Below are 20,629 nucleotides of genomic sequence, written 5' to 3'. Positions count from 1 at the left end.
ACTCAACGAATGATACGGCCGATATCAGAGATAGTGCAATCACAGAAGAAAGAAAGAAAGAAAGAGGAGTAAAGTATGTAAATGGTTTTATGTAAGAGCAAGATGGCACTCAACACTAAAGCAGGGTAGGGTGCCGTAGGTTAAGTTTTATATATATATATATATATATATATATATATATATATATATATATATATATATATATATATATATATATATATATATATATATATATATATATATATATATATATATATATATGCATACAATCACACGATCCCATACTGACGTAGTTTAAAGAATAGAAGCACTTAGGAAAAGTAACAGGACTTTACTGACGCTTCGGCCGGAGTCATGGCCTCATCAAGAGTGTGATTGCAAGCCCACAGAGTTCAATTTATGCATTTTTTTTCGTAAAAAAAAAGAACCGAGAGAGACAAAACAAAAACGTGAATACAAACTTTACAAAACTTGCGCGTAAAAAGAGTGACATTAAAAAAAACCCGTAGCCTATGACCACACGTCATGAATATCAGCACGTGCACTGGCTCATGTCAAATTGAACGAACACAACTATGAATGCAAACATGCGCGAACATATAGCGGTGCCATGGCGGGAGTACAAAGTTGCGCGTGCATTTCTTTCCTTTCTCCGTATCCTCTCTATCCTTTCCACTTCCTCTGGAGCAGAGTAGCCCATCGGATGGTTAGTCTGCTAAATTTCTGTGGCTTTGATCTCCTATTTCTCTCACTTTCTCTTTTTCTTTCTCTGTTTACAAGTGAATGACTGGAGACCTTCAAATGAAGACAACCAGTAGTTTCACATCGTCAGACGGTGTACGCAATTGGGCTGCCGTCTCCAACGACCACGCCCAATATATATAACGTTACGCAACTGCTCCGAACTGAGGCAGGAATGTTCAACGCCCCACATAAGCATGGCACGCATGGTCATCCTAACCGCCCACGCTAATGTCCACGTTACCGGGACAACAGGCAATCGAGCAGCGTTGACCGTAACGGTAAACGTTCACCGATATGTAGTCCCGACGTTCTGTACGACCGCAGATCAGGCTCTCTTACGGCACTCGGCCACAGCTAGCAGCAATCGAGGTGAGTATAAGCTGCTCCACATGGTCCTGACCGACTGGAATTCCCTTAACCACTCCTCCGGCAAACAAGTTCTTACTTTCTCTCTCTCTTTCTCTCTCTCTCTCTCTCTCTCTCTCTCTCGCTCATTCGCTGCGCATATGGGATGATTGGTGCACGCAGGAAGTCAGCAGATGAACGCTGAAACTGGCGTCTCATACAAAGAGCTTGTTCCACCTCGCTGTGTCTTGCAGCTTCATTGTCGTAGCGAAAGAAACGGGTGACTCTATAGACTGCGACCAATCGTCGGAAACGGATAGGTATTCGAAGCTCCGGGATATGGACAACGTACCAAGGAATTCAGAACCGATTGGTTAGATCGCTTTTAAAGTAATGATTGTGCCTGACATTTGTAGAGAAACAGGTGAATGCGTAAGCTTGCTAAGGCGAGACGTATGGTGATTCGCCGACTTATGCAAGGGGGCGACTAGACTGACCACTGAGGAATTCGTTTACTTTTTTTAACCCGTCGGAATGTCTAATGCGAATCTCAAGGCGCTCACCATAACGCCACTTATCAGTGCGGTAACTGGTTCAGACGCTCATAGCAAATACTAGACGGGACAAGGAACGCAAACTACCGCCTCGCCTTCGGCACACGACTCGTCCGTTCTGCCCGCCCAATTATTTATTACGGTTCTTGGATTTTCTGCCGCGCACAGGCGTCCTTCGGCCGCGAGAACCAGGCGACCGTGACGAGCTGCCGTCTGCGAAAGAGGCTGGCGTTTCAAAGTGGCGATCCGAAACTGTAATTGAGCTGTGGACGGCACAAGCGGCGCAAAGCCCGCGACCACATTGCCCGGCCAAAGAAGAGCGGCACTCTGCAAACTGCAAGGACCTGTTTTGTTATTGTTTGGTTTTTTGCTCTTCCGTTACTGTAACTTCGCCTTTGTGTAGAGCCTAGGATGTCCTTCAGGTTTCGAGTCCAAACCATCGCAACAAACGTAACAGCGAGCGTTAGAAAAAGAAAGGAAAAAAGAACAGTTGAGTGACTAGGGTCAAAAGTAAAAAGAACATCACGGCGAGAAAGGCAGAATGAAGGCGAAAGCAAGCACCAAACCGGAAAAGTGAAAGCAGGAAAGCAAAGGAAAGCAGGTCGAGCGCCGAGGAAGACGATTGGCTTGGCATACGTCCGGCGTGCTGGAGAAATGAAAGAAGGGGCTCCTGTGTAGCGGCGCTGAACAGCAGTGAAAATGACGGCTAGCACACGCCGAGTAAGCGCGGGAAGTTGTCTCCATCAACCAGCGATACGAAGCAGGTGCGAACGAAATGCCGGGTGGGATGGAGTGTGTTTTGTCGGCGGTGTTATTGCGTGGCCGCTCTCAGTGTCGTTGTTGCACTTTCCTTTCATGGCTTTCAGCCTTGGGTCGTCGTTACGCGACGGAAATTGCCACATTCTCCGCCATCCTTTATGGCCCTCCTTTCGTGTGGCGATCTGCAGACTTGTGCGGGAGAAAGTGCGAGTCGATGTATGTATAAAGGAAGCGACACATCGATTCACCGTCATGATGGGCTTTCGGAATGGTACTTGTGGATACGTCGAGAGGAGTTTGGAAAGAGGTGTCTAAGGATTTGGAACAAGCGTTAAGTTAGAGCGTAAGTAACCACTACAGTTGGCGACGCTTGCGGTCTCAGAAATGAACGTAGATGCTAGCGCAGGCCGTCTTTCAAACGCGGTGTGGATGTTGCGTACACACGTCGCTTACAACTGAGGAGTCGGGCGTTTCTAGAACGAGAAGAGGTGTAGTGAATGGGAGGGTTGTATTATGCAGAAATTGGGAATGTGGAGACGTTTGGCGCTTTCGATTTCTTATGCGGCATCATCATTCATTCTTCATTGATTCTTCATTATTCGTGTTCTTTGTTGAACTCAGCTTGACAAAAGCCCTTAACAGTGAATGTCAACGTTGTACTCGAGAATGTACGCCAGGACGAAGCGTGCTCTTTCATATGTCTAATCATTGCAAAATTGTATGCGCCACTTCCACCAGCAAGAAAATTTACACATTAGTTTAAAATTAGCATTTCAGAGGACTTTTCTTATCCTTCCCAAAATATAAGCCGTATAGGTGGCTTCGTAACCAACCCGAGCTTTCTGCTCTCAGTTTATAAGCCCTTCCGTGCGCAAATGAAACCGCCGTTCACCGCAGTCTAGAACCGCACAGTATAGAAGGAAAACGTTAAATATTGGGCGAGATCACAAGGTAGTCCTAAACACGTGTTTGCGCTTCTGGTGAGCCCGCGCATGCGCCTGAATCATGCACGACAGGTCGCGATAGGTGCCTGCAAACCTCCTTACGCTTGCGCCCATTACTTAAAAAAAAAAAATTTTTTTTGACGCCGTGTGTCTATCCTATCTCTTTATTGCGTTTCGCCAGTGCAGGGCAGCCAAGGGGAATCGCATGCTTTGCCCAACCTCCCTGTCTTTCCCTCAGGCTACACGCAATAACTCTATCTCCCTCTCTAGAGGCAGCGCTATTTATTGCTGCCGCCATGTGTAAGGAACGTGTATTCCAAATCTTTTCGTACATTAAATGCTATATTATGAGAAACTTGCTCGCTGAAGAGACTGCTATCACAGAATCTTAGCTAAACACGAACAAACACTAAATGGGAGAACAATATGGATAAAAAATAAGTGAAACATTTAAAACATTTCCCAATTGCTCAGAGTACAAGGAAACTCAAATTGTATACTAAGAGTTTTACACGAAGCTGCAAAAGATGCCAGTTCGGCCATTTTAGCAGTTGGCGGCGGTAATTTATCATGACTATACAGCATCGTGTCAAGGGTGTGAGCGCAGAATCCAGTGGATCAAGAACTTATCTTGTTTGTCCTTCGCCATCCAGTGAACTCGCACCCGCAAAAGTAGGAACACATTCACTCACCGTTAGCATCTCTACGGCTAAGCTGCCTTTCAGGTGTGGCGTCCAGCATAAAACAAAAGTAAAGCTTTCTTTTCTAAATTTCCCGTGGTTGTCACCATGAGATGATCTGCATGAGACGCGCGCATAGAGGCTCCTTAATCCGCATGGTTTCTACAGACATGCCGGAGCACTAAGGTTTCTCTTCATTTGTCTCGCGTACCATCAAACTGAAAATCAGTTGGTTGTGTTCGAACAGAAGCAACGGACATCTTTCGCGCTCGTCGTAAGACCGCACGCCATGACGGGAATAGGTGGTGTGGCGAAACGGTCGCAGCAGACCGGAAGTCTCACGACAACGGCCCCGCTCAAACGAGTTCCCGTGAGAAGCGACATGCAACTCGGCATCGGCCTCAGATATTTCCTGCTGCCATTACGCTCGTCTTGCCTATTAGGAACGCCATGTCGCCAGCAGCGCGAACTAATTCTCCTGTCACGCTAAGCAGACCACTCGCAGCATCAAACTAAATTAAAGAAGACAGGCGAAGAGCAGGAGGAGGAAGGGAAGATTCGTAAGAAGAAGCGCAAATGGCCGAAAAGGAAGTGCAAGAAACCGGGCACATAAACGCAGCAATAACTTTCCAACGCGAATGCCCCCTCATTATTCCTTATCGCTTCATGGCGAGCGCGCGGAGTGCCGGAAGAGCTACGCGATGGGTGACCGCAGCGTAATCGACACTGTAAACACGGGGATGGGTGAGCCGGCTGAACACTTTGTTACGCTCTCGATTTCACCCCTCCCCCGCCCACCCAGGCTGCAGCCGATCGCGCGGTGTCCGGAAGTGGCGGCAGCTCGCCTTTATATGCGGGCTATACGGCTGCTCGGATGTGCGTGCATTGTCTTAGCGGTCGGCAGTGCATCCCGCTGCCAGCCCTGCAATCGGCCTGTCAGGCAGCACCCGGCTTCCCCGTCGATATAGCGGCTATAGAGCGCCGGCTGACGAGCAGCGACGGCAGCCGTCGCGTGCGCGGGCCGTACCTCGGTAATCGGACCGTCGAAGTGGAGTGGCACGCCACGCGCTTTTCATCTCCTATCAGGGTCGCCTAATTGCACGTCGCGTGAGCGGCGACGTAACGGAACGTCGCGTGATGGAGCGCTTCGAAGTGGAGAGAGAGAGAGAGAGAGAATCGGTTCGAACCTGTACGACCGCCCCAAAGGCGAGAACGTCTTCTGGTCTTCGCTAAGCGGCTGTCAAGGCTCGGTTCGCTTTTCCTCGCAACACCCACGTTGTTCGCCGCTGTTTACGCCGTTTCTTTGTTTCTACAAATGCGTACTCGACGTTGGTTACATCCTATTACTCTTGGCGCTAAAGCCTGCTCAGAAGGCGCGGAGCCAGGCTTGCGATTACATCAACTGGTTTCGTTTCACGGCCTACTCATTGTCCGTGTTTCGGGTTGCGTAGTCTTCATTGCATGGTATGTTGTTGTTTAATAAATATAGACAAATGAGCATGTACGCTCCGTTAGAGCTCATTATACCAAGGCACAGTAAAGGAACTAACGCTACTGTTTTCCTCGCATAAAACACACACGCATACAGCAGCGACACCAACGTACTTCGCGCATACGTATACGTACGTACACCTCATAGAGCAGTCACTTTCATAGCCTCTGTTGTAGCTGATACATGCGTCAGGGGATTCATAAATCACCACCGACACAGGGATAGCTAACTGCACCGCATAACTCTACAAACATTCTCTATAAGGAGAGGAATGATTGCACATAACGTTGTATTGAAGAACGGATTGCTCAGCAAAGCCGTATGCGGTGACTGACTCTACGGTCGTTACATCCGTTTGCTCGCAAAAACGACCACAATGTCTGGCGTTAACATCTCCTTGCATCATGTCAAGATGCTGCGTGCAAATGGTGCTACCAAGTCTCCTATTTCACAGGTACACGCGTTGTCCATCGCAACACTGCAAAATCTTGGCAAGATATTTCGCAGGCTTCTTCTGCTTCTTTGCTAGCTACGTCGAAATCACTTCTTTCTGCTCAGTTGTTTTCTGCTATGAAGCAGGTAAACACCGACGTATGTGGTCCAAGGCGCACTCGCCGAAGCTGCAACTATTATAGTTGCTCAATGTTGGAATGGCGGTAGCTATAGGTCCCAATACTGACCGCCGCGCCGCATAATGATGCTCTGTGGAAGCTGCCCACGCATAACGAGCGCGGGTGATTGCCAGTTGAAGCTTTCCACCACCCTCACCATTCCAGTCCCTCTCCCACCACGTTACTCCCGCCAACTTCGATCCATTAGCTGTGCAAATAGACCGGTACATCTTTCGAAGCGGCTCCGCAGAAGACGCGCGAACAAGTGAACTACGAACCAACTAATAATGCACACCCCGGAGTGCGCGCCAAGCAAATGTGTGGAAATGACGGCTCCCAAGACGCCGTGGAAACTTCGAAAGCAGTTTTGCATTGAGAGCGCTGCAGAAACCGTAACCCAGCCATTTCAGAGAAGGGGCGTAGGGGCAGGGGAGGGGGAGGGGGGGGCGCCGAAGAGGAATCCTAAGCATGCAGCTGCGCACCTAAACACATACGTCAAGGGCGTACTATACTCCGACGGTTTGCGCGGAAAATGTTCAACCATTTTACCTGCGAACGAGATATACGGTTCTTCTTTGGAGAAGTTTCGTTGAAGGGACGTGGACTGTGTAGGAGGAACTCGGCTCGTAGTAATTACTCGGCTTTAGTTACCCGAAGCTTGACGCTGAAGAAGTTAAACGCGACATTAAAATTTTCCCAGCTCGTTTTTTTTTTCTCCGCAACTCGAGTTAATCGTGCATAGCACCGTATATAGTTCAGGCGCACTCCTTGCGAATGCATGAAGTGGGACTTTAGCGGCCAACTTCAGTCGCCCTGTGCATACATACGGCGCACAGGCGGCTGGTGTACTAACGCGGCCAAGTTATCGCAAAGTGAGGCACCTGCATGTTGAACGATGCCGAGCGGAGCAGTCTTCTTAACAGACCGCCTAACGGACCGTTAGCTTTCTAGATTAAATCGCCGACCAAAACGTCAACGCAACAAATTAGTGCACGAGACATCAGAACGGCTCAACAAGACGCCCAGCTAGGCAGAAAACAATAACAACGTTGGAAAGACTGAGACGCTAACTAAAGCAGGCTCCGGTAACCTCCTCTTCGCTGGATGGAGGGAATAATGGAGTTGAAATGAAATAGTGAGAAATGGAAAAGAGGGGGTAAGGATACGCAGGCAAGCCTCTGCGGAAGCGCCCAGAAATCGTCACAGCCCATCACGTACTTACCCTTGGTGCTGCCTAGCAGTGCATACCCGACTGCGAAGGTTTTCGCAGAATGGAATGTCATGAAGCTAACGTTTGCTAGCGACTTCGCAAGCAGTTTGAAATTGGTTGCCGCCGTTACGCATAGTGACCGCACTCAGAAAAAAAAAGAAAGGTGCCTTTCGTACCTGGTTCCATTAGTGTCCTACTCACTGCGCATTTCAGTTATATGGAGAGAATGTCTTAACTGCAAGAAAACTTCGTTTCAATGTGGTGCCTGGCCATGATGCAATAACTTTCGCGGTCTAGTGCGTACGAAAAACAAACGCAACACGCACCTTCCGCCAGCACCGGTGGAAGGTTTGGTTTCGTCAGCACCGGTGGAAAAACCGTAGTTAATTGTATGCCACGCTGTATAGCATAGCCTCCAAGATCGGGCAGCGAGCACTGGAGTCTTCCGAGGTCGTGCATAACGTATTTTCACATTGCGATCACTAGAGGGAAATCCGTCGCTGCAGTGTCTGGTGCTAGATTACTTCAGCACGGGAATGGTAGATGAGAGTACGGAGATTTTGCCACGACGTCGTCCTCCTGGCGTCAAGCGCGACTTTGTTCATTCTTATATTAATTGAATTGGAGGTAGTTTTTCTTTTTCTTTCATCTCGAACTCGTTGAAGAAGAATGATCAGCCATTGAAACCTCTAGTTTCTATAATTTCACGGTTTTTGGAAGGCTAACAATGACGATAACGTCATAAGATGCTACAAAGGAACGCAAATACGAAGGTGAATCAGAGAGTCTTTTCACCTATGTTTTAAAGCCAAATTGCGACTGTAAATGCAAAGGGAACACATTCATTCCCAGCGGCGGACCTTTCTTGAACCGGCTCGACATTATACATCGGTAGCTCCGCGGCAAGGCGCTGCTGTAAGTTGTTGAAGGTGGCGGTTGTGCTTCGCACGTCCACGGCGTACCAGCAACGACGTGTAATAGGGAAAGGAGGAAATAAAGAGCGAAGGCAGGGACGTTAACCAGAAATGCGTCTGGTTAACGTCTGGAAATGAAAAGATAAGATAGAGAGAGGGAGGGAGGGGGAGAAAAGCCGCGGGGAACGAAGTGTGATAAGTTTTCTATGGAGCAAAGGACGAACGCCCATCGAAATCCACAAGGAAATGCAGCCTACGTATGGGGAAAGCTGTCTCGCTTCTTAGAAGTGTAAGGTGATGTTGTGAGTTCGCAAAAGGCCATGAAGTTTGACGGTGGTTGCACAGTCAGTTGGACGAATTCTACCACAGGGACACCTCAGATTTATGCTGAAATGGAACAAATTACTGAACCGGTGTGGGGACTGTGTGGAAAAATAGTGTAAGGTACGCAGAATAGTACGTACATCTGTAATTACTTGTGTCTACCTTATCTTGGCTAATAAAAAATAGGGGAAATGACTTTCTGATTCACCCTCATACGTATGCATGTGTGGCATTTCTAAAGGAACAACAAAATGTTTCAGCACTCGAATATGTCGTGTTGACATATTCACAGTATATTACCTGACAAGTTGTATTAGTCGTTAACGTAAAACAAACGGTCGTAATTGGCGCGGTGAGGCTAACACACAACGCAGCCGAACCTCAACGACGAATAAAAAACGCCGCAATGCGATCTTTCGATAACTCCATGCCGAATCGTAGAAAAAGTTCACGTAAAACCGGTGATAGCCGCAGCGGCCGAATGCCTTTAGCGGCACATTTTCCATCGATAATCTCAACGTGAAGCTGTATGACGCATTAGGTCAAATACATTTTCTTCGCATGTCGCCATTGCAAGCATGCAGCCGATGCTGACTTCGCGCGCTCGTGCTCTCTGCCGGAGAGGTCATCGTTCTCGGTGCCCGTTTGAGAGACCTTGTTGAACTGTTTGATACATTTGCCGGCGCTTGCCTTCGCTGGGCTATTATTTGGCTGTCCTTTACGATAGACAGCGATAGTCGTCCATCATAGGTGGCAAGAAATATTTAGAAAATAAATAGTGGCAGGAAATATTTAGCTCGCTGGTCTCTCCGGAATGACAAATTGCTGAGTGAATGGAACCATGACACGAAGTGATGTGAAGCATTTCCAGTAACGAAGCGCTTAACTGTATCACACGCGATGGGCTTTAGTTTTTCGCGACACAGACTATGGCGAATTGTTCGACGAGCCTGGGCTCTACATAGGCATTGGTGCCTCTATTGCTTGCGTATTTCAGTTAATAGAGAGTTTTAGAATAGGGGCCCCAAACGTTTTGGGGCCCCAAAGAAATAGCGTCGAAGCCACTGCGCATGCGCAAGACGCAAACTCCGTTTGGGTTTTGCGTTGGGAACGCTATTTCACCGATTTAGCGGGAGCCCAAATAGCGGCCCCAAAAGCTTTGCGTCGGCAAACATGGCGGCACCCATCGAAGCGACGGCTCTAGCCTAGCACAAAATTCGGTTCGATTCGCGGTAACGCGTGAAGTTCGCAAGCTAGGAGAAGTGACTGCGGTTATCGCTTTCTCTCAACTAGCGTGTGTTATGAAGATTGACTCATTAGACGCCGCTGATTTTGAATTCGATTGTGGATTTTATGGCTCGTAGGCCTAACGCGGCTAAGCTTGGCTGGTGAAGGCTAGTAAAGTTGGCTTGCTCAAAACTAACCGCAACTAATTGTTTGCTGCTTACAGAATAACCTCTAAATTGTAATTAAACGCGAATACACGCAAGTCAAAATTACTATTCCTATCATAAAATGGTATATTTTATTTAGTTATTTCTAATAGCTTTCCTTTGACGCCGTATTGGCGCTGTCAGCGCAAAACGCTATCCGCAAACGTAAAACCCTATTCTAAAACTCTTCACTCCTACGTGCCCCAACGCTAACAACCGAAAAGCTCTTTGGGGCCCCAAACTATTGGGGCCCCAATTCTAAAACTCCCTATTAATAAGCCAATAATAGCTCCGCTAACAGATATACTGTTTCAGGTATCCTTCGGCTGAAGGTAATCAGATGTACTTGGATATCATCACCGAGTGTCGGATTAAAGCAACATTCCCGCTCAAGAGCTCGAAATAAAGGCAAGCCAGCCGTAGCTCGCAGCAACCCTCTGGTTCAATAGGCTGCGGGGGTTGCCCTGCTTTGCGGCGTCGTGTTATTGACGCAGGTTTTCGCGACCGTTGATCTAGACAAATGATGTGATGCACGCTGGCGACATGCGCGAGTAGGCAAACAAAAATACATTTTCTATCCTCTTCACTGACTCCAGTTCCCACAAAGTACATGTGCTCAGTGACCCGTTCCAAGCCGTCCCAATTCTTCTTCTTTTTTTCTTTCTGTCTCCTGCCGCCTACAACTCAGTGGTTCCAAGCTTCCTAGTATGGCTTCCCGCACTGCTGCATCACGCATTTTTTTTTTCGTCCTTCTCGTTCGTTATGTCCATAATAAGTGCTCAAGCGTTCACCTACAGGTAGTCCGAGTGATGTACTATAGAAAAGGAAAGGAGGGCGAGGAAAAAGTGGCGGTAGCTCCCAACATTGGATGCTCTCTAAACGGACTTCCAGAAACTCGCGGAAGTTCAGAAATGGTCCGCCTCTGGACCGATCGCGGGGCTGCTTGGCACCACTTATTGCTGAGAACGCGCGCGCGCGCGCACATCTACTTTGCTATAGGCGAAATGACACTCAAGCCCAAGCGACAGTGATGGCAATAACCAGAGTTAGAAAGACGAGAGAGGGGAAAAAAATATAAAAAAATTACGAGGCAGAGACAAAAGGACACGGAGGCCATAAACGGGCCACCGATGCTAATGGTGCCTCGACCTACAACCATTAAGCGCCTGATAACGAGCCCAAGGCGTGCGGCGCGATTCCACGTTACGCCCGGAGGAGGAGAGTAGGCATTCCTGAGCTTTCTTTTTTCTCTTCCGGCAGCGCATAACTCCCTCCTTTCCCCTTTTCCTCCACATTCTCCAGTCTCGCTCATTTTCTTCCTGCGTATCAATCCAGAAACGGGGCGCATGGGTTCTCAGTAGAACAGCTCCTCGCCTTCCTTACCACTCGCTTTCTTTCTTTTACTTTTTTTTTTCGTAATGTATGTGTGAGTCACCACTCTCTGGTAAGAGCCGCATAGGCAGAACAAAGAATGCGCATCGATAACTTCGTGTTTCGTCGGTTAAGCGCACTGGTTAAGCCTGGAAGCGGAGTCGTATGCTCGCCCGTTCCTTCTTCTTTTCTTAAATGTTGAAAGCTTATCTGTCGTTCACTTCGGGGCGATTAACGTCGCAGCAGTGGTGGAATGCGATTTTAGGGAAGAAACGCGCAAAACGGGTCATTGTTCCAATCGTAGGGCTTTGCGTGCTGCATAGCGTAGTCGAAGCACACGGGCTAGGGTCAAATATGAACTCGACTCACTATGGAACTTCGCATGTGGTGCTTCCACGCGATGAACCTTAGTTAGCCCGATCTTCTTTCGCGTTACCCAATTTTCCAAATGGGCCCGCGGTAGCCGTAATTTCAATATTTTCTTCTCTTTCCTGTGTCAAGTGAGCAAGACAATCTGTTTCGGCAACAGGATTCCTTGGAACACGGATGAGGAAAATAGGAAGAAGGACATTGGTAGCCCCCTCCGGTGTTTCAAAGCAGTGCGCAGACGTATCAGATCTTGTCATACGTCATATCGCGCAGGTCTTTTGCAATCGAACCCTTGTATGACGTCGGCTGCCTTCGCTAGATTTGGATTTATGACTATTTTAACCATTGCCACCACGCTGATTGCCGATGAGTCGGCCAGCCACTGCTTTTATTTTTATTTTATGGCTTTCGTGATTTGAGTTTGCCTTCGTTGAATTGGCAATTCCGTAGGCTACGTAGTTGTCCGGTGTTCTAGACTGCCATTTGTCATACGTGAGAGCGGGGGCACCAAAAGAGGGGGGATGAGGGTAATTAAGAACAGAAGAAAGCATGATCGAATTAGGAGGCGAGTAATAAGCGTTAGAAATGGCGTCAATGAAAATGTAATTTTACTATGATTTCCGTTTAAATCCTAGGCGAGAACGCCGGAAGAGGTCATCACGTTTCCTCTTTGCACGCATTAATCGTCGGGGTAGGTTATTATCTGGAACACCCCTCGACGTAGCTCGACGACTTCCGGCGTGCCGCGCTATACACCGTGATCGCGCGATCGTATAGACACCGCCCCGCTTGGCTTGGCTTGATCTCACCAGCGCTCATCTGTTAGTCATTACCCCGCTCCCGCCGGTCACGCCCGACGCTCACGGCTGAAGTTCGGCGCCGATTTCGGGTTGGGGCGAATTGCTCGGCAGCAATTATTTCCGCACGTCCAGGGTGAAAAGCTTAGCCGAAGGCATTGCCAGGGGTTTCCGCCGTGCGGCACCTGATCGACTGCGGCGACCTTGCCGTTTCCGCATGCGGTGTTAAGAGACGCACTGAGTCCCTTTGTTCCGGGAAAGGAACGTGCCCCGATTTCACGGAGACGCCCGCGCAATCGTGACTGCGACGTGTGCGAACTCGACCGGTTGGTGATGCTCGCTGGTTTTTGTTTTTTTCCACGCCAGCCCCCAAATGGCGTCGAAATTGCGGTCAAAGTGTTGGCGTGTCGAATCGAAGTCGACTTTTCCTTTTTTTTCTGCACTTATATTCAAGGCTACCGCCTTTATCTGCTGTGGCTTCCAAGGATGTTGTTCTTGGGTATCTAAAAAGAAAATTGACAACTTACTGCTCAAAAGAGGAGAGCAGGACGACGAGGGTCTGATGGGCTTTTTAAAGCAAAGCGTTTCTTTCTTTTTCTTTTTTTTGAGTCTTTTCAACTTCGTGTCAGCAACCTCTAAAGAACTTCAACGCAATCACTCGCATACAGGTTAATCAAACAGCATTGTTCAAAGAAGCAACGACACTAGGAGGCTATTTCTCGACGCTGTGCCAATTTCTCTGCCTCCGTGGCAGAGGCAGGCAAAACCTTGTCCCCAGTACCCTACTTTTCCTTCCTTGCGTGTGCTACTTTTACGAGGCACGGGAGCAGAAACTCTGACGGAGTTGCACTTTTTCCGAGTATCACATATCCACAGACCGACTGACAGTATCTCCAGCTGTTTTCTTCGAGTGAATTCAGGTAAAACTGAAAGGTACAGAACGCATGTTCAAGAACACTAACTACACACACACACACACACTAACTGTGTGTGTGTGTGTATAGCATTGAAGTCAGCACCATCGTTTGCAATACGCCACGGCAGTTTTTCTCATCGATAGTAAACTGCAGCTGTCTCGTGGCACATGCAAGACGGATTCTCCGCCGCAGAAAATATAACATGTTTTAATCGTTAACATTCCCAGCTTGAAACTGTTTACCTCCGCATACAATTGTGCGTTGAAAATATCGTCATCAGAACCCATAAATTCCTGAATGGTTAAATGTTAGAGAACCACTACCTCGGGGCTTTAAGGTGTACAACTCATTATTCCATACTGACTGGTTGTTTGCGCTCGCAAGGTTTAGACTAGCGCTCGCATGGTGCGGATTCCTTCCCCAGAATGTAGAAAGTGCTTCTATCTTCGTTATGAATAAAATCTTAGACCTGTTTCGTTGATGTTCTAGCTTATTTCAATCGCGCGTTTCACACCTGCCGACCCACTCATATTTCGGTACAGTGGAACGCCCGCACAATCCTTTTAGAGAGAGAGAAAATAATGCAGAGAAAGGCAGGGAGGTTAACCAGAGGTCACAATCCTTTTAATTTGTGCACCGTAGAGATGTAACAGAACCACAGGCTTAGCCCGTGTGGCTCGACCTCAGATGCTTTCGTTTCGGGTGCACCCAGATTCTCTGCCCTAGTAATTTTCATTTCCAGAACACGCGCAAGGTTTGCCACTTCACACGTTCTCGCAAGCGCATGGTATTTGGGCGAGCATCTCGAAACGTGTGAAATCCTCCGGCACGGACAAAGAGCGTCATAATCACCATTACACGCAATACTGTAAGCGTGTGCAATTCCAAGCGTTCCAAGCTCGCGGGTATGCGCGCGTCTATGCGTGTGTGTGTGCCTACATGCGCGAGTGCATTTCTGTGCCTGTGTGTGCATGCAGGCTTGTGCGTGGATGTCTTTTTGCATGCGCGTGTACGCGTGTTTACCTGCGCACATCTGTACATGTCAGTGTGAGCGCACGAGTGTTTGCGTGCACGTGGTACCTTGGCGGCTTAACGCCGAACGCGTCAGTGCGCGCGACTACATATAAAATCAGTGCCTTTGAATACTACGTGCCTGCGGCTATCTTAAGGTCGCTGCAAACGTCTTGACTGCCTGGTTCGTATTCGACGAACCCGCAGGCACCGCTTCGCGGCAACTTGATTCAGCAGCCGGTCCGGTTGGGCCAACAGGTGGCCGTCATTTATTACGCTCGTCGTATCCCATTTCCACGGCACCGTTTTCGTTCCGCGCCGATCTTAAGAAATCGCCTTAAATTTCTCTGGGTTTCTCTTTTTTGCGTTTGCTTTTATCCGGCTCACACCCCGATCTGGAACGACTGTTCCCTCGCTGTTCGGTCCATTGTGTCGGAGCGTACCGATGTGTGCGGATATCCCGAAAGAACTGCTCCTTGCAGCAGCGATCAAGTAAACGGTGGAAAGTCAGTACAGTCGCCGGTAGCACACAGGCGTCATTGGCTTTTATTGTCAGTCGTTGTGTAGAGATAAACTATTATTTTCTCCGAATGGGCAATCTCGGAGCAGCGTGTACAATAAGGTCTTCACGACTGGCGGAGAAATAAACCTAGAAAATATAGGCAGATACTCAAGAGCAATAAGCATTACGAAACTGAAGTAACCAGAAGGCGCCGCGGATACGCAATGATTTTTGTGAGCGGGTCACTGAAGAGAAAAAGGAGGAACGAATGGTGAAGGCATCTAAACTTCCCCTCATTTTGTGCCAACCGTCCAATTCCTGCCCGATCCCCGACGTGTGCTACATGTGCATAGGAACAACAACAACAATGTACACGGGGCTCCTGCTTCAAGGGAGGCACCACAAACAGCGTCCGGAAAAAAGCATGTGACTAAAACAATTTAAGGAATATAAAAATAAAACGAGAAAGGTTGGCTTGAAATCGATGGCGAGACGCTGATTCGAGCGACCTGTCGTAACTTAGATCAGCCTTCTTCCTTTTCCTAAGCTTTCTTTTTCACGCGAGTGGATTGTCATCTATCAAGCATAGTATTTCTCGCATTATATATTCTTTTTTCTTTCAATTTCCACAAATCTCTTCTTGAAAAGGCCGCAGTTGCACGGTCAGAACCTGTAAACTCAGTTTTCATATCAAGAAAAGAAGTTATAACAGCAGCAGCAGAAGCAACACCACCAGCAAAAAAAAAAAAAAAAAAGGATCTAGACTCCAAGGGCGTGGAATTGATGGCCGCATTTTCGTCCTACGAGATCGCAATTTTTTTTCTAATAGTGGTCCCGCCAAAGTGGTAGCAACCGAATGTGTGTGACCGGGCCAACGCCGCGCGTACGGCGAAAGAGTAAAATTACATGCCAACGGTGTTTGCATTAGGCTTTTTTCTGTACAACATACTTTCTTGTCGCTTAACTGCGCATTATCGCTGACATAATTGACACTTTTGAAAGCACATGCGTTCATCTCGGAGTGTGGTGCCGCGAACTATACTTCATTATGATATTGGTACATACGGGCAGGTGCCACTGAAGAAAAAAAAAAGGATACAATGATAGTTTAGGAAGGTTACACAAATTAAGGTGCTCCAATTCAGTCTCCCAACTTCAACTTCCTCGCATAATTAAATAGAACCGCGTTGTTATACTCCAATACGCATCAATTAAATATGGGCAAAAGACAAAAGAGTGAGAAGACCCGGAAGAACAGGTTTCGAGTGACTCCAGCTGAAAAGCACTGCCTACGCAACATTTCCCGTCAAGTATTTTCCAATATAAAGAGACAGAGACAAAAGGGAAGGAAAGACATAGAGGTTATCCAGTGCGGCTGGCTACCCTGTGCTGGGGAGAGGGATAAAGGGAATAGAAGGTGAAAGAAGAAAAAGTCGAGTGAGTCCGATGCAGTTTACATCGGATTCTATTGGTTCATCAGCCAGATTACGCAGTGCAAGGCCACATGCTTACGCAACACGTTGCGCACGCAACGCAGGCTCTTGCCGTATCTACCAGAGGCCATGCGACCGGAACAAGGGGACAGCGAAGGACACGTCGCCACCGCTGCTGTATGCGTAACAGTGCTACCAGTGCGGCCACCTTTGTTCGTAGGCTGTACTCCGGGTAACCTACTTTTCTGTAAAATGACACTTTAACTGCGACGGCCGGCCGGCGACACGGGCCGATCGGCCGAACGCATTTCTTTCTACCGCGCGCGCGCCCGTCTTCGCAGGGCGTGGTTCCCAAGGCCGCCCGCAGGCACGGCGGAGTGGGGACACGCGCGATAATTAGGCGCGTCTCCCACCGGCGTCTATGAGATCGCCAACCTTTCTCTCTCTGGCATTTCTCGCATCGCCTCCTCTCCCCTTGTCTCGCCATATGGTCTCTCTCTCTCTCTCTGTCCGAGAGAGCGTCGAACGTAATTTGCGTCGTCTAATCGACGTCTGTGACGGACGAGCACCCCTTCAGCCGACAGCGGGAGGAATAGGAAGGAGGTCGCGACTCGTGTGCTACTGCACTATAACGGAAGCAGGCTGTAGCGGCCGCATGCGGGTGTTGCGAGCTCAACTCGGTCGGCTACTCCTGACGAGCGGCGACCAGCAACGACGGGCCACTGGGTAGCAGCGGGAGCTTGAGAGGAGGAGGAATCCGTCCATTGTTTCGCTGACAGCCGAGAAGGAGGTGGATCGAGGGGGTGGGTCGAGAAAGTTGCGCACAGTCGGTATACGTACACTCCACTTGGGTACGACGGCGCACACTCAACTACTTTTCGCGCTCCAAGCGGACTCGTTACAACAGCCGATTCTTTCTTTAAAGCCTCGGTGTTTTGATGGAATTTGCGCTCTCCCGGTCGTTTTATTACTCGCGTTCAGTCGGCCTGCTCGCTCGCTAGGCAGGCGGTTACTTCGCCCGATAGCCTGGTTCTCTTATTTCGTCACAGTCCGCAGCCTTTCTCTATATTGCGCAGCATTAAAGTGAGAAAAAATAAAAGAAGTGAAGAAAGAAATACAGGGTATGCAAACTCTCAGACCGCTGATACATCGAGGTCACGCGAATTATCGCTTTGCCGGGCACTCGCTGGGCGCAGGCCGCCAGCTGCTGCAGAACGCGGAACACTTTTCCACATTGCGCGCACTCGTGTGATCCGGAGTGGTACGCGTACAGGAGCGACGTCATCGACGTTACGCGCGCGTGCAGCGGGGACACTTACGTACGCCGAAGTTGATCGCTCGTCGCGTTATATCGCCATTATTATTAGTGAAACTACATACGTACCGTTCAGGTTAAAGAGCCTCTGCGATAACCGTCTTCTGCTCGTGCTCCCGAGAGCATTTGGGTCAATAGAGGTTGCTCCTTTCCGTGCCATATTGTTGGCGGTTCGGTGGTGGTTGCGTGCGCTGTCCGGCAATTCGAAGATATCGCGTCAGCGGCGCTCGGACATAAGGTCCGTTAATGTTCTTCCGTCCTCTCTCATTGAGTCTATGAAAAAACGAATACAGCAGTTGAGCGCGTAATCTAAGGACGGTCCCCTGAGCACGTGCAGTGCTTTGAAGTATATACTTAGCTCGAGAAATCGAGATGGCACCCTAATTGCCATCAAAGGAAAAACGTGTTTGTTTTTGTTTGCTGCTGTTCGCCGCTGTGCGCTTGCTGATGCGTGACTCAATTTGGCATAGAACCTTTCTCCTAGTGCGCCTTGCTCGTTTACGGCTAACTGCGCACGATCAGGCGATATAACAAGCTTAGCTTAGCGACAGTGATCGACCCCGGAAGGCCATTGCTGCTCGCATACATTTAGACGCAGCGTTGATCGCAGCCGAGACTGCACGTTAAGTAACTGTCCGATTTGCTAGGCCTTATATAATAACGACCAGTAATTGCCATGGCGAAATGCTTTAAGATATGCTTTCAGATCACTTGCCCAGAATGGTTCATTCGTCCGTCATGTTCATGCTTTTCCTTTCTTTTTTATTGTTGTTTTTCCTGCATTTTCTTTTTTCCTTCATCCCAATCATCTGGAGAAGCATGCCTGTCATACGGCCAGGTCAGCATCTCTAGCTGTCATTTTAGTTTCCCTTCCCTCTCTATGTCTCTCACTTAGTTGATGTGGGACTGGACCAATCTCTGCGGAACTTTTCGTTGCTTGACATACTCGAGTCATTTTCGTAGCGCACTTGGTACAACGACGCGATCAAATATTGTGGGAGCTATAAGATTTAATATTGTCGTCATGAGTACGGAATGTTCCTTCAGGCTTTCGAAGCGACACTCCGTGACTTATTTCACGAACCGCTGCACACTTGCGACCCACATACATGCTTATGATGCATCTAAGTACAGAGAGCCGCGAGTGTTGTGAAACTGAGACCCAATTCCAGTTGAACGACGTAGCTATATTATACGCCGTTTTTATGTGCAGACATGGAAATAACGTGATATTTTTTCCTTTTTGTTTCTGCTACGAAAAGGTGCCCTTGTGACCACACTATACAAGATCAAAGGAGAGAAAGTTGGGCGAGTTCGTATGGCTGCACTGTGAATTATAAAAGCGCGAACAGACGGACAAAAAAACACAAAGAATTTGACGAGACAAGCACTGCGTCACAATAAATGTAGCGTTCAAGTCGGCGCACCTGTAGAGTTATCTCCATCGCCTATGTGTTCCGTCTGTTAACGCTGTTACCCTTCATAACGAAATATACAAGACTATAACTGTGATTTCTCGAAAGAGCAGTTGGTTATTACAATCGCAACTTCATATCTATCTTGGTGGTAGTAGGTAATCCGAGTACAGCGTGCTGTATTTAACGCTAGCATTTCTCTCATCAGGTTAATAGCATTCACAGGTGAGCCAGAGGTAAAGACAAGTCCTGCGCACGAATGCACCGTTTTTTATCTGGAAGTGCACATGCCCCGAAGATGTTATAGACAGATTGCCGCTAAATTCAAATGGTTCCACCATAAACGCATTCAACGTATCTGTCGATTGATTCCTACGACGTGCGACTGAGAGTTATAAGGCATGGAACCGTTTGGAGAAACAAATGTTAGTGTTCGTGCCTGAGCTACACACTGAAGTTCGACGGCTTTCACAGGTACGTTTCTCGGATCAGCTGCTCATTATACCTTGAGGATTCTTGTAATTTGATCATGTACGGTATGATATCCAGCAAGTTTCCGTCAGCACGCGTCTAGGGGATTGCGCGCCGAGCGTGGCACGCTCTGAACCGTTCGGAACCGCTTCGAACCGGCTGCGCCGTTCGGCTCCCTAAGCGCACGGGGAAGAGCACCTCTCAGGGCGGCGCATCCCGTTCATCCTTGGCGATCGCGCTCATCGGCCCTCCGCATCCTCTGCGGACTGATACGTGACGGCGAGACTCGGATCGGGACTCGTCGCGTTCCGCGGAGTACAATCCAGCCGTGGGGGCGCAGGAAACACGGTGGGCCGATGGCTCTGCCGCCGGTGACCCGACTCACTCGGGCGACAGATTGAAGAACCGGGGCCGGCGACCCGAGCAAGAATCAGCGCTGGCCACACTCACCCAAGAACACATGGCAGCGGTGAGTCGTCTCTCTCTCCTCCTCCCGTCGGTCGAGTGCGTAAAGGTCCACCAGCACCGGCACAAGGAGCGTGCACAGTCAGTCGCACAGATTACCCAGCGAGAGTCACTACAGTTTTGCGGCCGGTCGGGGGCCGCCAAAATGCATTTATACTGCAATCGCCCTCCCCTTTTCTCTGGGCGGCCAGACCGCGGTAGCGGCCGTCACGTGACGAGCGTGATTTCTTTTCGCGTTGCCCGGCCTGCCGCTGTGGGCCCTCGCCACTTTCGCTTGCCCGCTGCCGCCCAAGTCGCCGGCGCTTCCCTCGTCTTTTTTAACACTGCGCTTTTCTCCCCTGGCCGCCTCCCCCTCGAGCCCCTCTCGGCCCGTGGCGTCTGCGGGTGCGCGGTCGCCGCTCGCCGCCGACGCAAAGGCACCGGACTTCCTCCTCGTCCTCGGCGGTTCCCTCCCCCTCCTCCCCCCCCTGCCGCGGAAGACCGTTTCCTTTCAACCGGAAGGCGAGCGCCTGACAACGCGGTGGTCACGGGCCACGCTTGACCGTTACGGGCG

The 20,629-nt window shown here is 49.1% G+C and overlaps 1 protein-coding gene across 1 annotated transcript in view; it reads right to left on the bottom strand.

The window, feature by feature from the left end:
• Positions 1 to 20,184, bottom strand: part of LOC142576317 (uncharacterized) — a 77,415-nt gene extending 57,231 nt beyond the window's left edge. Inside the window, exon 1 of the mRNA XM_075686396.1 lies at positions 20,062 to 20,184. Coding sequence (XP_075542511.1) covers positions 20,062 to 20,073 — 12 coding nt within the window. The 5' untranslated portion in view covers positions 20,074 to 20,184. The remainder of the gene's footprint in view (positions 1 to 20,061) is intronic.
• Positions 20,185 to 20,629: the final 445 nt, after the last annotated feature.

Source organism: Dermacentor variabilis, chromosome 3 (assembly GCF_050947875.1).
Source record: "Dermacentor variabilis isolate Ectoservices chromosome 3, ASM5094787v1, whole genome shotgun sequence".
Taxonomy (NCBI): Eukaryota; Metazoa; Arthropoda; class Arachnida; order Ixodida; family Ixodidae; genus Dermacentor; species Dermacentor variabilis.
Note: the sequence above shows the minus strand (reverse complement) of the source record. Positions and strands in the feature narration are given on the sequence as shown.